The sequence below is a fragment of the Astatotilapia calliptera genome, chromosome 1, assembly GCF_900246225.1.
Source record: "Astatotilapia calliptera chromosome 1, fAstCal1.2, whole genome shotgun sequence".
NCBI classification, from domain to species: Eukaryota; Metazoa; Chordata; class Actinopteri; order Cichliformes; family Cichlidae; genus Astatotilapia; species Astatotilapia calliptera.
The window spans coordinates 27,244,978-27,263,227 of NC_039302.1; the positions used below are offsets into that span (position 1 = coordinate 27,244,978).

Consider the following 18,250-nt stretch of genomic DNA (forward strand, 5'->3'; position numbering starts at 1 on the left):
CAGCTAAAATTCTTGAAGTGGAAGCTGATTAAATTATTATGTAATTAATGGCCAATTTATTGGGTACATTTTGCTAGTACAGGGTTGGGCTCGCTTTCAGAACTGCCTTAATTCTTTATGAGACAGTCAATAAGGTGCTGAAAACATAAACCCAAAGATGCTAAAGTTATTAGACTTAGATGTTACGGCTGGAGACTATTTGAGTAAACTAAACTCATCGTCATGCTCATGGAACCAGTTTGAGACGATTTGTGGTGCCGTGTGTTATTCTGCAGCCATCAGAAGATGGATACACTGTGGTTATGATGGACATGGCATCAACAATACTCTGGTAGGCTGTGGTGTTTAAGTGATGCTCTGTTGGTGCTAAGAGGTTTAAAGTGTGTCAAGTACAACATCTCCCTGCGTCATTATGCCAGCAACAGCCTGAACTAGTGATACAAGGTGGGTGTATTCCTTCATGTAGTGTAAACCACAATCTACCCGCTAAATGTTGCAGCAGAAATGGAGACTCACGGGGCCAAGTAATATTGTTTTCTCAATCTTGTGTTGTCCAGTTTTGATGTGAATGCACCGCTTCTTGTTCTGAGCTGACAGGAGTGCGGTTCCCACCTGTTGAAATTTTAACTGATAGTGTGAATAAAGGAGTTTGTTGCCAAAAAATGGACAAACCGCTGAAAGTGTCTATAAAACATAACTAAAAGGAGTGGAATATTGAAATAGTTGTCCTGAACTAATAACTGGGAATGTGTAAGTGTTTGGAGCTACTGACATAAGTATATTTCTACTCTAAGAAATACAACAAGCCAAATTCAGTTTTGTAACCTTTTCTAGATAAAGTGAAAATGATTAGTTCCCATGATAAAGTCTGCCACCTGACATTTAGTTATATTCCAAGCATGCACATCTAACCAACACGGGTTAAATTACTCTTGAAATATTGCCGGTGCGCTCAAGCTACCAGCAGCCCTGCCTGCAGATGAAAGGCATAGAAATACTTGATTGTCATTCTGCAAAAGGAAACAGTAGCTGTGCTGTTTTCACAGATTCCTGAGGTGAGAAGCGGCTGCTTGTTATCAAGTCCGCACACAGAGAAACCTCTGTGTAGCTGCCTCTGGTCACACTCACCTGTGCCATAATTTGATACTTGAAAGGAGAACTTTGACTGCAGATAACTGGAAGATTTGCATTTTTTACATTCTTAGCTGAACCTTTATCCCCACAAGTCGGACATCAGGTGTGGCTGCAGTCATTACAGGACAGAGAGTCACTTGAAAACTGTATGAAAGAAAGAAGTCTCATCCACCCTCCCACTGGGTGTGGTTTGCTTCTAATATAGTCGACTGTGATCGTGACTAGGCGTTTCACTTCTTGAAGCTGAGCACTGAGTTTACATCTCAGCAGCTGCAAACCATGGCCACAGTCACTGTTGAATACTGGTAAGTCTAATGTATTCTGTGCACACGGTATCAGCACGCTTGCTTTTCTTTCTACTTATTCATTATGCTTTTAAGATGTAACTTTACTTTGAGATGATTTTTTGTTTTTAAATGCATCATTTCATTTATCATTTATGTTGCTTATTTTTTTCTGTATTTCAAACTAGAGCTTAAAGGTGTGGTAAATGTTGATGTTGATGTTCCCTTGTTGTTGGTTTGTGGCACAGTAAAGGATGAAGTTATGCTTTTCGCTACCGGGATCTAGCTGGTCTCCTCCGGCAGGTTCCTGGTGTGAAACTAACAGGACTCACAGGAGAAGACAGTAAGCTGCTCTGGTCTTTATGTCATACATTGTCTGTGGAAATCCACTCATGCCATTTCAATTACAGACATATTTCACTGTCGCTTTTTAAGTTTCGTGCGGGGGAAAAAAGTGTACATATACAGTTTTCTTTTATTATTATTTACTTATTTCTACCTACCCATGAAACATGTCACAGATCTGTATTTTGGTGGTAGATGGAATAAATCAGTATTTCAACGTGGCATCCTCCCCCCACACAAAAACAAACAGTTTAGCCAGCAGTCATGCTGACAGTATGTGTGTGAAATGATATGAACACAGTTTCATTTTTGTGAATTTCTCACCCCATCGCAGACAGTTTTGAGGTGTCAGTGAACGGTGAGCTAATCTACTCCAAGCTGGAGACGGGAGAGTTTCCTGATAATGAAGAGGTTAGTGAAATGTAGATCTACATCTTATTCAGACTGTAGTGTCCCTTTTTTCAACTGAATTTATGTTAATTTGAACACTGTGCTGTTCAAAAACAAAGCCAGCTAAGTACAGTTTTCTTTTCAAGCTGAACAAACACATGATTTTCATGAACATAAATTAGCTTCCTTTTTTTTTTTTAGTGGCACGTGTTTTCAAGCCAACTTTTGGCATGTCATTCTAACAAGGAAGTACCTGGGCTCTGTTTACGAAAGCAGGTTTATCAAACAAACTCTGAGTTTGGCACTGAAATCTGGATTGAATAACCCTGAGATGAGGACACAGCAGATCAGAATTGCTTCAAAACCATTAGTTATTAATTGGGTTAGTGTTTGTCTTAGGCAACTTGCACACGAGTTATTTTTAAAATTTTGATTTTGCGCTTTCTTTTTGAAAAACATATCTGTCCGCATTAAAATGCAATAAATGATAAGTGTTGTTTAGATCAGAGGTGGGCAATTCATTTTCTCATGGGGCCACATGAGAAACTTGGGACTGTTGTAGACGGTGGAACATTTTATCCCTTTATAAACTGATTAGTGCAGCAATATAATCTTAATTGTATAGAAGTGTTGGCCAATCAGACGTCTAGAAACAACAGCACAGCATCGTTTGGCCTCATAAAAAAGACAAAGATGGTTTCTGAAGGTTTTTAAAAGCTCACTAATCTAAAACACTGTTTAGATGTGAACCAAAGCTACTTGTAGAAAAGGCTCCATTTACCAAAACAGCCATGTATGTGTGCAGAAGGCTTTAGCCACGTGTTATAATGAGGCACATTTTCAGAAACTAGAAGATGTGTTTTCACTTAGGCAGCAGAGCTTTGTTCTACATGTCTATGTTTGTTCTGATTAAGGGAAAAAGTCTACATTAAGCAGAGACATTAACCTAACCCCTAACAAAGATTAAGTGATTGCTAAAGCGATGAAATGTTTAGAGATGGCACGATACCACTTTTTTATGTCCGATACCGATGCCGATATCATAAATTTGGATATCTGCCGATACCGATATGAATCCGATATAGTGTTTTTTAATCAACAAAACTGTTTTTTTAAATATCTTGCTGCATTTTGTATAAGTTCATACTCAAGTTTAAAACAACAACTACACTAAAGCTATTCTGTTAAACCTGTATGCAAAAAAAAAATATTTCATAGTTCAGCAATACTGATCAATCTAATAAACTTCAACCTACACCATCCTCCCTATTCTGGTATTTTAAAGAGTACTTAGCATAAATATTAAGCAACCTAACTAATAGGGTTCCAACTCCCAGCAACAACAAAAATAAATAAATAAAAAATAGGGAACCACCCCTCACGCTCCACCTCATGATGCTTAATCGACGTAATCAACCTTAATTTGATGCAGTGTGGAAAAAATGCACAGAAATCAATTATTTTTCAAGAAATATTAAATAGATTCAACATCTTTCTTCAACAAAATTGCAGACTGCACAGATGGTACCTTCCCAAAGGAAAAAGTACTATAGCTTACTAGGGTATATATTAGACTTAATAGTCACTATATACAGTAATTGACTTCTATTCATTTTACATCAAATTAAAACTTTGGGTGTCAGATAATTATTTATTAAAAGCTCGACATTTTAAATGAGAATAAGAAAGAAAAGTATGTCTTTGTGCCCCCTTTTCCCTGTTAATGCCCTATCGGCCCCCCTGGCTAAACTTTGCTAGATCCGCCCCTGCACAGTTACCAGCGTCAGCTACGTAGAAAAAGATCCTGGAGTAGAAAGTAATATTAAATACATTCTAACAACAGCTGATCAAGCTTAAATGTGCTGCTGTTGTTCAGCCGCTGGTTTCCTCTTTCTGGTGCAAAGTGGGCCAAAAACAAACAAGAGAGACGGACTCGAGACAGAAAAGCCGATCAGCTGATCGTTAAGCAGTTCCATGATTGAAGTAGCAGCAAGAAGAGGCAGTCGCTTGTTAAGCTTAAGGCAGGAATGCTTTACAAACATTCAGAGATGGACTTACACACTTGCTTTACTTCTCTCGGGGATAACTTTGTCGGAGATGAAATGTCGGGTTGCTAGCGAAGCTCCAAATGCTATCCAGACCACCGACAGGTCCCGCATGCCACAGCCGCTCTATCACGTGATGCATACTGCTCCGACGTGCTAACTTCTGAGGTGAGTTACGGCGTGTTGTAAGTTTTGTGAGGTGCTTTCGTGATATTTAATGGATCGGATTACATTTTTTATTTTTCTCCGATATCCGATCCAGTAATTTAGGTCAGTATCGGACCGATACCGATACGTAATATCGGATCGGTCCATCTCTAGAAATGTTTGAGTGCAGAGCAACCTAATAACACTTGACAGCTGCCTCACAGTCCACAGAAAGATGTCGATTATATTCTAAGATGAAAACAAGTCCACAATGATTGCTCTGTTCTCATGCTGATAACAGACTGGTTAAAAAAAAGAAATGTAACAAATAGCAAATACATAACTGGATAACTGGGTTTACAGTTTGTGGAGGTGTTAAGCCTCAACGGAAGAAGCTAATTTGGTCAACAGTAAATAGCACTGTCCTACTCTACTTGCGCACTCAATGCACTTTAAATATAAATATTTTTAGCGACTATCATTCTGCTCAATATTAATTTTATCCCTCGTTCTGTTCACATTTATCACACTTGTTACTTTGTTTCTATATGAGAGAGATTCTGAAATGGTTTTGACTTATTTCTATTAAAAGAGATTTTAAAACCCACACAAATGTACATTCATCTCTGTAATCCTCGTAGTTTTTTCTTATTTTAAAAATGTAGATTTTAAAATTGTTCTGAGTTATGTATTGCAGTAATAGAGGCCCTTTGTTGCTGCCTGCAAACTTATAATACTTTATAATAATTTGATTAACAACAAACTAATAGCTTTTTATTTTATCATATTTATGTTTCGACTTTTTGAATTCTTCACCCTTTTGTAGTTTCTGTTGAACTCTTCACCCCTTAAAAGCCTACAGGGCGTAACCCTTCAAGTTTTTGTCCTGAACTGAGGAGTTTCTGTCATATTTCTGCTTATAGAGTTGCATTAAAAGTTAGTAAGTAGGGTGTATGCCTTTGCAGCTGCCCTTGAAAAAACTTGGAACTATTTGAATGATTATCAAACCACACTTTCATTAAGATTTCCGGAGATGTCAGAGCTCGTCATCATGGGTACAGGGAGGTCATCAGATGTCAGTTAACTGAACTCCCTCTTCAGTGTGTTTTCTTCTATGATATTGTTTTTTTGTTTTTATTTTATTTAACCAACTCGTATATTATGTTTTAGCTGCAATAACACACAACCGTCCCGACTCTTTAGTTAAAAAACTTGCTCACAATGAAACAAAATTTAAACTAAATAAACTTTTTTCTTTTTCTTTTCTTTACAACTTCTGTAAAATGTTGCAGGCAAAGTAGGCTGACAAATCAACTGTAGCGCTGCATTTGTAGATACTCGACTGGGGTCACAAATGAACCCCCAGCTGTGTGAACTTTGATGTCGACTGTATGATTGAGGAAGTGAAGCTGTGTCAGTCATCTGCAGGAAGGGAGGGCTTAGAGAGAAACTCAGGCTTTGTTGAAGTGAGCAGACGAGCGTCACAGACTCTGTTACTGTGGTAACTGACCCATGGGTTATTTCTGGAACTGAAAACCAAGAGGTTTTTTCTCATAATCAGGGTTAACAAACTCAGAGTTCTCACTAAACCTGCTTTCTAGAACAGGATGTGTTGAATTACTAACTTGATGGGGCACGTTGACAGCTCACCACACATCAATGTTAAATATCTTTGTGTTCAACCAGCTGACAGAGAAGGTGAGAGCGATGGTCCCAAAAACGAAAGGAACGAAAAAGAACTGGAAACAGAGATGCTCTACCCAATAGGAGGATGGATGGAGGATGAAATGCCAGCTGTATTTGCACTGACTGTATTTGACCGATGTTCTTATTTGTTTGTGTGTTTCCCTATTCTCTATCCAAACAAATTAACATAAGCATCAAAGAAAGGGACATTAACACATTTTCTTAATTAAAAGTGTCACAGATCAGACAACTTGTTTGCTGTGAATGCACACGCAGATGAGATGCTGATGGGAGCCCATCAGAGGACCTGACTGCTGATCTGCACTCCTGTTTATGAATGCACACACTAAAAACTGCATGTGGTGTGTGCACGATGCCACTGGAGAAGCTTTTCAGTTGACCCTGGCCTGAAGATGTGCTCTCATCAGGTCTGTGTAGCGCAGGTTATTATGAAACATATCTAAGTTTAGTTTACATTCATCATTTGGATTTTCCCTTTTTAGATAACAAAAAACATTGTTTCTGTGCCTTGAATAGAATAATTGTGAATGAGGAGACTGATGTCACTCTCATGTATCTGCCTTAGGATAGCTCACACAGGTGAACAGCAGTCCTTGTTAGCCCCTTGATTATTATGCTTGTTTAATAGAAACCGTCGGTTTATGGAATAAACGAGTATCATGTTTTAACTACGAGCTGCACGTCAGCTGTGACAAAATGGTTTTTTGAACACTGTCGAATACTCGCAGACTGTTTTAATTCAGATCTGCTGCTGTGGTCTCTGCACACTTCCTGTCGTCTGTGGTGCTCTGCATATATTCCTGAAGCGCTATGTAGTAAATGTGTCAAGCAAACAGGAAGTGCAGGGAGTTTTAAATAGTTTTGAAGTGTAGCTGAAAAAACCAAACACATTTTATCACATCTTTGAAATGTGCACAAAGATCTGATCATCACTTTTGTGCCTCACAGTGTATTGTGTGAAAAAAAACAAACAAACCTGAATGATGGGTTACAAATGGACTCTTTCGACACAAATGAAATATAAGATGTTGATTATGGTATGTTTTTGTGATTTCCTGTCCTCTCTATGTTACGCTGATAAACTAACTAGCGGCTGGCTGCAGCTTCATATTGATGGTGCAGACATGAGAGTGACATCCATCTTTTAATCCAGTGGGTCTCAAGCCTCTTTCTACTGTGCCACAAATCCCACAAAAGTTTAACGTTCATTAAGAATAAGAAATATCTACGCTGAATTTGACTTAAAATAAGCTTCAGATTAGCATTTGTAGCATTAGCAACTTCAGCAACACTTTATAATAATGTCACACTATTAAGCATTAATATAGCAAATTCATCATTTATATAGCATTATCTGCCTTGGTATGTCATTTATATACACAAATGTTTATCCTTCTGTTACTGTTACCCTTGTATAGCTAACACTGCTACCACATACATCACTGCTAACAATAATCACAGTCATAATAATATGTGTATTTATAAATGGCATACTAAGTAATGCTTCATAAATGATGAATTAAGCACTTGCTAATACCTTAATAATGCTTAATAGTGCAACATTATTATTAAGTGCTACCACAAACTGTCTGTTTATCCCCTCCCCCTCTCAACTGGCCACTCTAGTGCCCTGCCCCACTGTTTGAGAAACACTGTAACATTAGCTGATAAGCAAAAGAAGTTACAAGAGTCTAATAGTTTTTCTTTTTTATCTTTCTTTTATTTAGTGAGCCTTGCATTGTAACATTTTTAAAGAAGCTAAGACAACATCAGATACTTTGTGAACTTTTTTTTCTAGGAGGTATTTTTTTATTTTAATATGTGGTGTATATGTTTTATGCTTTGCCACACATAAAAAATCACATGGGACTGTTATTTTGATAGACCTGTGTGGTGAGTGCACTGTCATCTGATCTTTTTAAAGGTTTAGACAGATTTTGAATTAGTGACACATATTTAATATATGTTTCAAACACGTTAGCTTTTTTGTTCATGTTTGCAGCTCTTTTTTTCAAAAATGAAATAAAAACAAAGAAATCACTGTTGAATCTCTGATTTGCTCGATTGAAGCGATTTTCACACCCGGGCTGATGTCATCCGCAGGATAATATTATCAGTCACTGTAATGAAAGGAAAAACTTTCTCAACTGATTGTCATATCTGATAAATGATATTAGTCTAAATATACACAAGCTGTGTTATATGATATATTTGTTTATATATGATACAACAAACAAATATATATTCAAATATTTTATGACTTTTTAAAAATCTTATTGTATCATACACCTTCAACCCTGAAATGAAGCATTATCAAAGTAAAGTCTCACTGTTGTCATTTGTTTAAATGGAGTCTGTGTTTTCCACTGTGTGAAAGGATTAAATCTAAAGCTTCGCCTCTCTGCTGTGTAACAAGTTTTTCTTTAATTAAACATGCATCACAATGACGCACCAGATTGATGTGGTGTTTCCTATTGTCACTGAACCACTCCAACTTGCTATTGTTTGCTATTGTTTCTACAGTTCAGAAATTCAACAGCTATGTCCTGTTGAGGCATTTCTAAAACCAGGAACAAAAAAAGGCGCATTAGCTGGAAACTATTTTCCTTGATGGAGTATTTGGTGTTTGGTGGAACTGGGAGAGGCTGACATACAATAAACTACAACTGAATAAAAGGCATTAATGAATTCCTGAAAAATACAACATTTTAAACTAAAATATATCATTATTTCCTCCAATTTTACCTTATTTCAGCTATTTTCTTATAGTATGTGTTGATTGTTTTGTGTGCAGTAACACAGTACGTGCCCATCATTTATATTTTATCTATAAAAAAACAAATTTAATGCACAGAAAGAATAACCAGACACCATCTTTTAAAGGACATCAGACAGCTGAAACAATGCAAAGCCATGGCCCTGTTTGGTCTACTTTCAGAGCACTTATAGAGGTCGCCATCTGTGTAATCTTTGTAGCTTATAATCCATAAAATAAACAGATCATGATAATAACTGAGGATTTGTAAGCAGCTGCTTGAATGCTCGGGTTCACTGGAAGACTAAAAAAACTATCAACAGGAAGCACAAAACCACATCAGAGGGTCAGGGTTTTCTGTTTCACAAACAGTGCGACTGCATGTATGTCATGGCTGTAACGGAGAAACATGCACATACTACACTGAGAGCAGAGTTTCGGTGCCCCATTAATGCTCTATTGTTAACGCTGTAATTGTGTGTCTCTCAGCAGAGACATCCGCATCTTATTTATAACAGACAAGTTGGTCTTTATCTGTTTTCTGTGATTTCTATAAACGCTGTCATTCTCTGCTGCTGGCCAGTTCCACTCTGTTAAGCCTAAACTCTCCACGTCTTTGATCCTGTTGTTTGTGATTGCTCCTGTAAGCTGCTTTAGCTGGTAAATGTTTACTGACTGTTAAATGGCTGCGATAATGTGGAGGAACCTCTTTAACGCTGAAGCTTGTTGAGTAAAGCAAAGTTTTGGGGAGCTTCAGGCATCTTCAAGCTTCAGCCTGCTGATTGGTTGGGCTTCTTCTGTGTTCCTACAAGGAGTCTGCAAGCTTTCCTGACGGGTTTCTCCCACAGTCCAAACAGATACGTGTTTGGTGACCTGGTTATTCTAAACTGAGATGAATAATTGCAGATTTTTTTTCCTAGTACAACTGCAAGAAAGAAATGGACTATTTTGCCTGCAGGATCATTTTTCACACACACAAAAAAAGTCACTGCTCCCCCCCCCCCCCCCCCCCCCCCCACACACACACCCACTCAAAGTGTCACAGTCGTCTTGTGTTCAGTGCAGTATCCTCATCTGCTGGCCGACACTCAAATTATCCACTGAGACCTTTCGTGACTGGGCACCGCGGTGGTTAGCACTGTTACCTCACAGCAAGCAGGTCCTTGTTTCAAATCCACGGGGTCTTTCTGTGTGGCGTTTGCAGTTCCTGCTTGTTTCTGTTCCACTGCGTCACAGAGATTAAACTGGTGAAACGTTGCTCTTGAATGCAATCATGCTCTCAGTTAAAGAATAATTCTGAACAACATCAGAGTTGATGGCGTAAAACTGATTTGGATGCAGTTTTAACAGAGCTTTTTTTTTCATACTTAAAAATGTCATGTGGATATCTTCTGTTCTTATGACGTTACAAAAAAATTATGAAAATTATTTCTTGGTATGAAGGTAAAATTTTGCATGGCTTCAATAAATACACTAAAGGTATTGTACAGAAAAAAAGCGACAGATTCTGAGGGACTTTTTCTAGATTTGGTTTATTTTATTTTGAATTAACGTACAGTGATTTGCCATAAAAAAAAAACACATCAATTCATGTGCAGGCCAAGTTTCGGTTTCAGTCTGGTCAAACTGTCACGCTGCGCTAGCCCTGTTTAGTCAGTATACAGCTAATTCACTGGAGGTCTCCATCTCCTGAGAGCGTAACACACCCACAGTTTAATATTTTTGGGTTTGATACACTTTCCATGATTGCCTCGCTGTTATGTATCTAGGTTAACAGCAGGATGTACTCACAAACACAGCCAGATTTTACCAGAAATCTGGAGTGTATGTGGTTTACATCTTTCTATTTTCACTCATTTACTAAGAAAAGCTCATGTATAGCTATGGCCTCAGCCCACCACAAGCCTTTGACCTGATTTCCCTTCCTGGGAAATGGATTTGGTGAATTCTGTATCTGTGTTGAAGTTGCTGTTTCTCATGGCAATAATGCTTTTTTTGTCACATGATGAAGTGGTCACATTTGGTCCAACTCCCAGTTCCCACGAAACCATTTCAGGGGCCGTGTTCTGCTCCCTTGAAAGCCTTCGATCTTCAGATTAGACACTGAGAAAGCCTCGCACAGTTTAGAAAAAGAAATTGACCTCTGACATTTTCTCTAACTTCTTATGTTTCCCACGAACGCAATCATACCCAGAAAGCATGTTTTGCTAAAATCTTGAGAGGGCCTTACTGGTATAAACAGAGTTGGTGGGGGGCAAATTCTCCTACCTCCTCCTTCTGCATTTTAGCAACGAGACATGTTTCATGACAAACTGGGGTTGATTGTCTGTTCCTGTTGAATCAGAAACCTGGCCATGCTTTTCTATACAAACCTAAGTTTTAAGAAATATGTAAACAAGGCTTGCAGTTTCTGCTGCTACCATTTCAGAGGTATTGCAATAAAAATTCAATTTTAAGATTTTATTTGTCAATCTTTGGTCGTACCAATTGTTTTGGCATAACTTTTTCCCGCTTTCTGTGTCAACATCACAAAGCTTTGAGTTTTTGATTCCTAAAACAGAGTTTTGTTATCTTCTGCTGTCTTAATCACAGTCGCATTTTACTGTGAGATGGCATCGTTCAGTCTGTTTGTGGAGATTTAAAAAAAAAAGGTATTTTCTGGTCTTTTTTTCCTTACCGGGAGCGTTCTCTCTACATGCACAATTTATACATTGTACATGAGGAATTATTGCCCTTTTTCACCTGGCGCTTCTCTTGCTGTAGCAGGAAATATAGTTTTGACACAAATTACCACAGAAAGCAGAGTTCATGAACTACTATTAGCACTGAGACACTGTTGTTCCTTTACCAACCAGCGTGCATCCTGAGATCCTGAGGCAGGAATCTGCTCAATGGTCCCGCCTCACTAAAGTCGACTCAGTTTTTTTCTGTTAGGGTTTTTTTCCGTCTTCTTCTAATTTGGTAATGGCCCAGACACACTAGAGCAGAAATAAGATGGCAGTGTCTTTGACACCATGACTAACTTGGTTGGCCAGTGAGTGCACTGAATCTCAACTAATCACTTGGTGGCTTGGGGTGGTTTTGATCACAAGGCAGTTGCTAAAATGCATGCGTCTCTTTTTTGTACGCACTTCTGTAATCTACATGTGCACTAAAAGCACTTTTCCGATTTTAAACTGCAATCACCCACATTTAGTATCTTGTGCACTTGTGCAGATGCTGAGGATGACCTGCTTTACCTTCAAGGCACAGCTGCCCCATTGATTTGTATATTTTTATTGTCCTACTTTAATATTTTATTTAATGACATTTAATAGTTTTACTTATTTTACATTTATTTTGATTTAAATAATTAATTAATTAATTTTCCCTTACTGAAACATTTGCTACAGGTTTAATGTTTTGCTGCTGAGCATTTTAGATTTTTCGGCTATTTAAAATTTGTTCTTGATCATTTAGTGACACTGTTTATTCTTGATGCTTTAAATTTAAATTGCTTTGTATATTATAATTGATCCTTTTTGCAGGTCTGAATCTTCATTTAACTATTTATTTGCCACTTTGGTGTTTTTGTAAAGCACTTTGTAATGCTAATTCTTATAAGTGTTGTCCAAAAAACTTTATTGTGGAACTGAAAAATAAGATAACCCTTTAAACTTGCTGCGATGTCTCTGCATGATTTGTTTTGCACTGAAAGCTTCTTTCATTACATGTGGTTTTCACAGCTATAGCTTCCTGATGCAAATATCACACCTGAAAAGATCTCCAGATGTCTTATCTACCTAACTTATGAATGTCATTTGAATTATTTTTGTCAAATTACATTTGAGCCTCATTGCAGATCATCTCCATGTGTTCAGTGATTCCTTCAGGTGTTTGTGAACCTGGCTTTGAAGACAGTGGATGTGCTTATTATGTTGTGTAAACAGATGAAGCAATGAAAGCTGGCAATGTAATTTCCTGCAAAACATTAATAAAGGATCTAAGTTGATAATATGCAAACCTACAATTTCCTTCCTTATTTAGAGTGATAAGAGCATCACTTTGCTGCAGCCTCTCACTGCTAAGTGGCAACAGTCACACCCAGAACATCTACTTTGAACACAACATGGCAACTAAGCAGCCTCTCGTTTTGTATAGCTTAACTTTGAATTAGGATACTTATACATTTTAATTGATGACATATATGAAGTAAAAAGAAGGCCTTGGTGTACACCTATACATCTACACGTGATCGTGAAATCAACTATTTATACTGTCTGGATTCAACTTCTGTCCCTCTGGTCATTACTATTACTTCTTTCTCCTAACAATACAGAGAGTAGTCACTTTACTAAAATGTTGTTTTTTTAATTTCTCTTTATTCAGTGCTGCACTAAAACATTTTTTAGTGCAGCACAACAGGATTTGAGTTTGAGCGTCCACCAGTGGAGGAGCACAGGAGAGACGGCAGGATATATCTTATTTATGAAAATGTGTCTGCACATGAAAGGAGGGACTGTCATTTACATTTCCCTGTCACGCTCCTGACCTCCGGCACAGACATTCAGGGGAGGAAAAAAATAAAACATGACAACATTTAATAAACACTTTTATTTAAAAAAGCAAAATAAATTAGAAACAATGTAAAAATATAATTTGGAGGAATTTTATTTTTTTCCCAGGAGTAATCTATTTGTATTCAGAATGGTCCCTGCTTTTTGGTAAGTTGACAAAGAAATGTTTTATCTAGCACCGTTGCATGGGAGTACAGAACAGCGTTGCTGATCTTGCAAAAATTATACAGTTCATATGAATTCAGGACAAACGGCAGACTGCAGTGTACTGGTTTCATATAAATACAATATATTAAATTTTACATTTTACTCTGGAATGCCTCTATACCATAAAAAAAAGAGGGGCAGAGGATCATGAAATCAAAATCTGAAGCTTTTTACCTTCACTGCAAGAAAAAGAAAAGAAAAAAGAAAAAAAAAATCAGCCAGGATATGTAAACTGATCTCACTCACTGCAACATTTCCAAAGGCATTCAAATTGGTTTTACAATCTTTAGGGGCAAGCGACGAATGTCAGTTTTAAGGGGCTCCGAGACTGTGCAAACATTACCGTAACATCGTGAAATAACGTTCTTTCACTACAGAGGGCCCTTTTTTGCAGAGTGGTCGCCGGACGTTGTCCAACGTTTACGAAATCGTGCCGAATTTTAAAATATGTGGATGCATCAAGTGTGGAGAATGCCAGCTAGCGCACCAAGAGGAAGGTAAGCCCAGCAAGGCCGACACCGGCGGCAGCAAACAGCGCTTTCTTCATGGATGAGTCCTGGCTCACTTCTCTGGCACTGCGGGAGAACTTACAGAAGCCTTCCTACAAGAAGACAAACAGAAACAACATGTTCAGTATTATTACGAGTGCTGCTTCCAGTTATCCCCCCAATGCACTGTTTTAGAGAAAGCAGCTACACCTCTGTACCCCCCCCCTCACACACACACACAAAGACTGTATATAAAAGATGGAGGTAGCCACCACGCTGTAAACAATTGGTTTGTTAAGTCTTGTTATGAGCAATACTGCTGGGTCTTTACCAGACAGTACAAAGGAACTGCTGTTGTGATTTGTCGCTATATAAACAAACCTAAACTGAAGCCTCGAGCTGAGTGTTTTCATCATTATGTTTTTAAAGCAGACACAACAAACAGGGTGCAGATCTGTCTGCCAAACCACACACCATTGAGCACACCTGGATTTAATTACCCAAATTTACAAAATGAACTCCATGTTCATAATGCGGGTTTAAAAGCACGTCCGTGTCACTGGTTTACTGGTCAGACATCCAACTTTAATACCATCGACATCATTTCATTTGTTAATGTTTTATGATGATTGTTATGGTACATTAAAACTAAAACTAGGTGTGAAAACTAGAACAACTTGAATCAGGAGGCTTTGTGATGTTTGTGACACAAAATTTACCAGCTGCATCAATTTTGTTCTGGCTAAATGTTGGCCAAGGCCAAAGTCTTCAAAATCGATTCATTTTTGTTTGTTTGTTTCCCCAGGAGCAAAGAGGACATAAAAAAAATGTATAAAATAAATGTATTTTTAATCTATTGGCTGATTTGTTTTTGCCTAAGTATCAATGTCGACCCTAAATTCCTATTATGTTAATTATGAACAAATTTAGGCATAAACAATGATAAATATTGGCTACTGCCATCAGTAGAAGTCATCTTAATTGTTTGGGCTGATATCAGTACATCTTTGTGTATAAAACTCAAATAAATGTACAACAACAGAAGTAGTATGTTGGAATTTGAATTTTTCCATCTCTCCATCGTGTTTTCAGACTGAAGACATACATTCTGACCAGCGAGTGCACCTGCTCTCAGCTCCAGGTGTTCTCGCTGCCCGACAGCTGCTTGTTTTTCTAGTCATACCACGCTAACTTTCAATACAGCTAAAGCCAAACTCAACACACACACAAGCTTTGACTGTTACTACAAAAAGTCCATCTGGCTGTGTCTGTTGAAACCAGCTGCCAGCCAAAGAAAGGAGGGGTGTGTGTGTGTGGGTGTGTGTTGGGTAAGCCCATTCATAAAAGCCAGCATCTGATGTTCAGTTGAGGCTTTTGGGACTCAGCCAGAGGGCATTATAGTTCACGTTTTTCCAGTAAATAAGCAGCCTCCCAGCAGGTTTAACCCTGCTAAGTCATCATCTGTGATCACCCTAACCTTCTGCTACTGGAACATGTTTTATATTTTTCTTTTTTTTTTTTTAATTTTCCTCCAAGTCTAATCCTTCTAAGTTGCCTTAATTACTCTTTTTCTCCACTTTAAAATCTTTTAGATTTCTTGGCGAGACAAACTTTACCTACCACCATTATTGAGATCTTGTTGTTTTAGCATAAATTCCCCAGCATGTTGTCTACAATTACTTTGTAATTCCCAGAATCACAGTAGTCTCAACACTCATTGTGATGCCAAACAAAGTAATAAACAAGAAAGAATCTAAGAGATTTGTCCCTGGTTGTATCTTATGGCATAAACCTAAACAACAGATCAATCTATCAGACTGGTGATTTCCAGTGACAGTAATTCAAAGAAAAACAAAACACAAAAATCCCCCAGACAACTACCACTTTGAATCCACTGTTTTGCTCTTGACATAATCAAAGCCTCCCATATCTTCAGTTTTTGTGTTGACTCAGTTTCAGGGAACACCTACCCATCCATCATTATCCAACAGCCAGTCTTTCTTCTCTTCTCCCAGGTAATCAGCTATGGTCTCTGCCAGCCTTCTGCAGCTCATGGGCTCCTGTCCCAGTTCCTGCTGTTGACGAGGGTCCAGCCCCGGCTTCTGCTCCAGGATCTTTCTGGCCAGCACTCCAGTAAAGGCGAAAAGAGAAACAACCCTCCCCCAGTTCAAGTGTCCATCTCCAACCAGCTCCTTCATCACCTTTCTGAGGCTGAGGCAGTGGTCCGGTCCACACTGCACCAGGAAGGTCTGAGCGAGGTTGTCGAAGCGAGCTTGGTGCTGTCTTTCGATGTCCCAGCCTAGACGCCTCATGGCAGCGGCTGATTCGCTGGGAGGTGGAGGGGCTTGATGTGGACTCGTGCAGCAAAAGGACAGGTAGTCCTCGGCCAAAACCAGGGTCTCTTTCCACAGCCCACAGAATTTCATTTTCTACAAGTGAGGGGAAAAGAAGACGAGCTTAAGGAACTTGCCAATCGAGACACTGAACTACTATGAAGAACAAATGCTGATGATCTGGTTTTATCATCAGTAAATCTGCCGACTGCTTCCTAAACTGTGTGTTTGGTTCTGTATAATTAACAACTACAAAGCCTCACGGTTATCCCAACCCTGGATAACTGGGAGGGTTATATCAGGAAGGGCATCTGATCTGCCATGCTGTGGCAACTCCCTTGAGAAATATGGAAGCAACTGAAAGTACCTTCTTCATTTGAAAAGTGAAAATGTGACACTGGTTTTTCCCGGCATTTAAAACAAGGTGCTAACACTCACCTTCTGGCAAAGGGAAACAAACACGATCATTTTTTCCTTTTAAAAAAATGTGTATAAAAGCTACCAAAAAATATGGTAAAATGACTCAAACAACCACGATGACATGGTCAAATTACCAAACTGTCTTCTTTGTACTGTATTCCCTCTCTGTACTACAGTAACTAAACGGTTTTAAAGCCTTTTAGCTCTGAACTGATGTCATATAAATAATGAATACTGGCTGCTGACATCTCCCAGAGTCATCTTAACTGATTACAGCCTCTGTATAAAACCTAAATATAAAATTATGAAGGCAAAATCCTTTAGCTTTCGCCTCCAGCTACCTCAATCGTGTGATTAACAACAGACGGTCTTTCAAACTAGTTTCATCAGCTTTGCTTTTGCACCCGCAGCTGTTTTCATATTAACACCGGCCAACCTAACGTAAGGGTTTTTCCATTCTCGACATAAAAATGCGTAAAAGTCAAACACTATGACCTGTGAGTCGGCTTCGGTTTCCGCGTCAGGTGTCGTTAAACGCAGGCAAAGAGAAACTGTGGTGTTAGCAGAGTATTTCCGTAGGCTGTGCTGCGGTTTAGCTTTAGCTTTCTGTTAACGGAAGCCACAGCGATGCTGAAGACGCACAGCTATCTCCACTTAAAGAGTAACGAACGGACACGCAGATCAAACAGATTGTAGTTTGGGAGTGGGGTCACTTTACGTGACCGTTTACTGTAGCAGCTAGCCGTCGGCCGGGTTGTTGGCTTTAGCTTCGCTGAGTAATCGTTGATCTGTCACCAGAGCAATGGAGGACACAAAGGAGCGCTCGCGAACGGAGAGCGAGCTCAGCTACGACAGCCACGTCTACGCAGTAAAAGCCGGTTTAAACCGACCAAAAAAAGACACTCCAGTGTGGACATTTTCCTGTAGCTCTCTAACAAGACACAAATTAGCAAAATAAACACGTTTTTCTTAAATATATTAAACAAAGACTCACCCTCCCAGCGATATCAGACTGCTCTCTGCACATACAGACGGCGGAAGGAGAGCGTCGGTACAGTTGAGTCTTCCCTTCAGCTGATGCAGAATGCGTGACTCCGCCTCTCGACATGATTTTTGTGCTGGGAACGTCGTGTGGACTGTGGAAAGAAGACACCACCGCCACGGAATAACCAGCGGAAGTGTGGTCATGGTTTGGTATGGTACAAAAAAGGGTGACAAATAATCCATAAATCATTGTTTTACGTTAAGTAGTTGTCATGAAAGATGTCTTTGTGCCTAGGTATTTTTTAAATTTACATTGCCACAAATGGAGACCATAGATACAATGTAGAAAGTTATTGTAAAAACAAAACAAAACTGGATGGTTAACTTGTTTGGTGTTGTGTTTTACCAGACGAGAAAACACTTGACATGATCAGAACATAAAAGGATCATTCTAC

General features: G+C 38.8%; 1 protein-coding gene and 1 long non-coding RNA gene across 3 annotated transcripts; one reads left to right on the top strand and one right to left on the bottom strand.

Annotated features, from left to right (window-relative positions):
- Positions 1-1,058: 1,058 nt before the first annotated feature.
- Positions 1,059-8,454, top strand: LOC113025085 (uncharacterized). Its single transcript, XR_003272758.1, has 4 exons — positions 1,059-1,439; positions 1,667-1,761; positions 2,098-2,174; positions 6,032-8,454. It is a non-coding gene; the product is annotated as an uncharacterized LOC113025085 (long non-coding RNA).
- Positions 8,455-13,439: 4,985 nt separating this feature from the next.
- On the bottom strand, positions 13,440-17,963 carry bcl2l10 (BCL2 like 10). Of its 2 annotated transcripts, none has more exons than XM_026172587.1 (3): positions 17,806-17,963; positions 16,029-16,487; positions 13,440-14,171 (listed from the first exon to the last, which is right to left on the bottom strand). In XM_026172587.1, the coding sequence occupies exons 1-3, from the start codon at positions 17,917-17,919 to the stop codon at positions 14,049-14,051; spliced, it is 696 nt and encodes a 231-aa protein (XP_026028372.1). In that variant the 5' UTR covers positions 17,920-17,963; the 3' UTR covers positions 13,440-14,048. The 2 variants fall into 2 exon arrangements, with proteins under 2 accessions (XP_026028372.1, XP_026028381.1); XM_026172596.1 differs by lacking the exon at positions 17,806-17,963 and adding an exon at positions 17,307-17,620.
- Between the last annotated feature and the right edge of the window lie 287 nt (positions 17,964-18,250).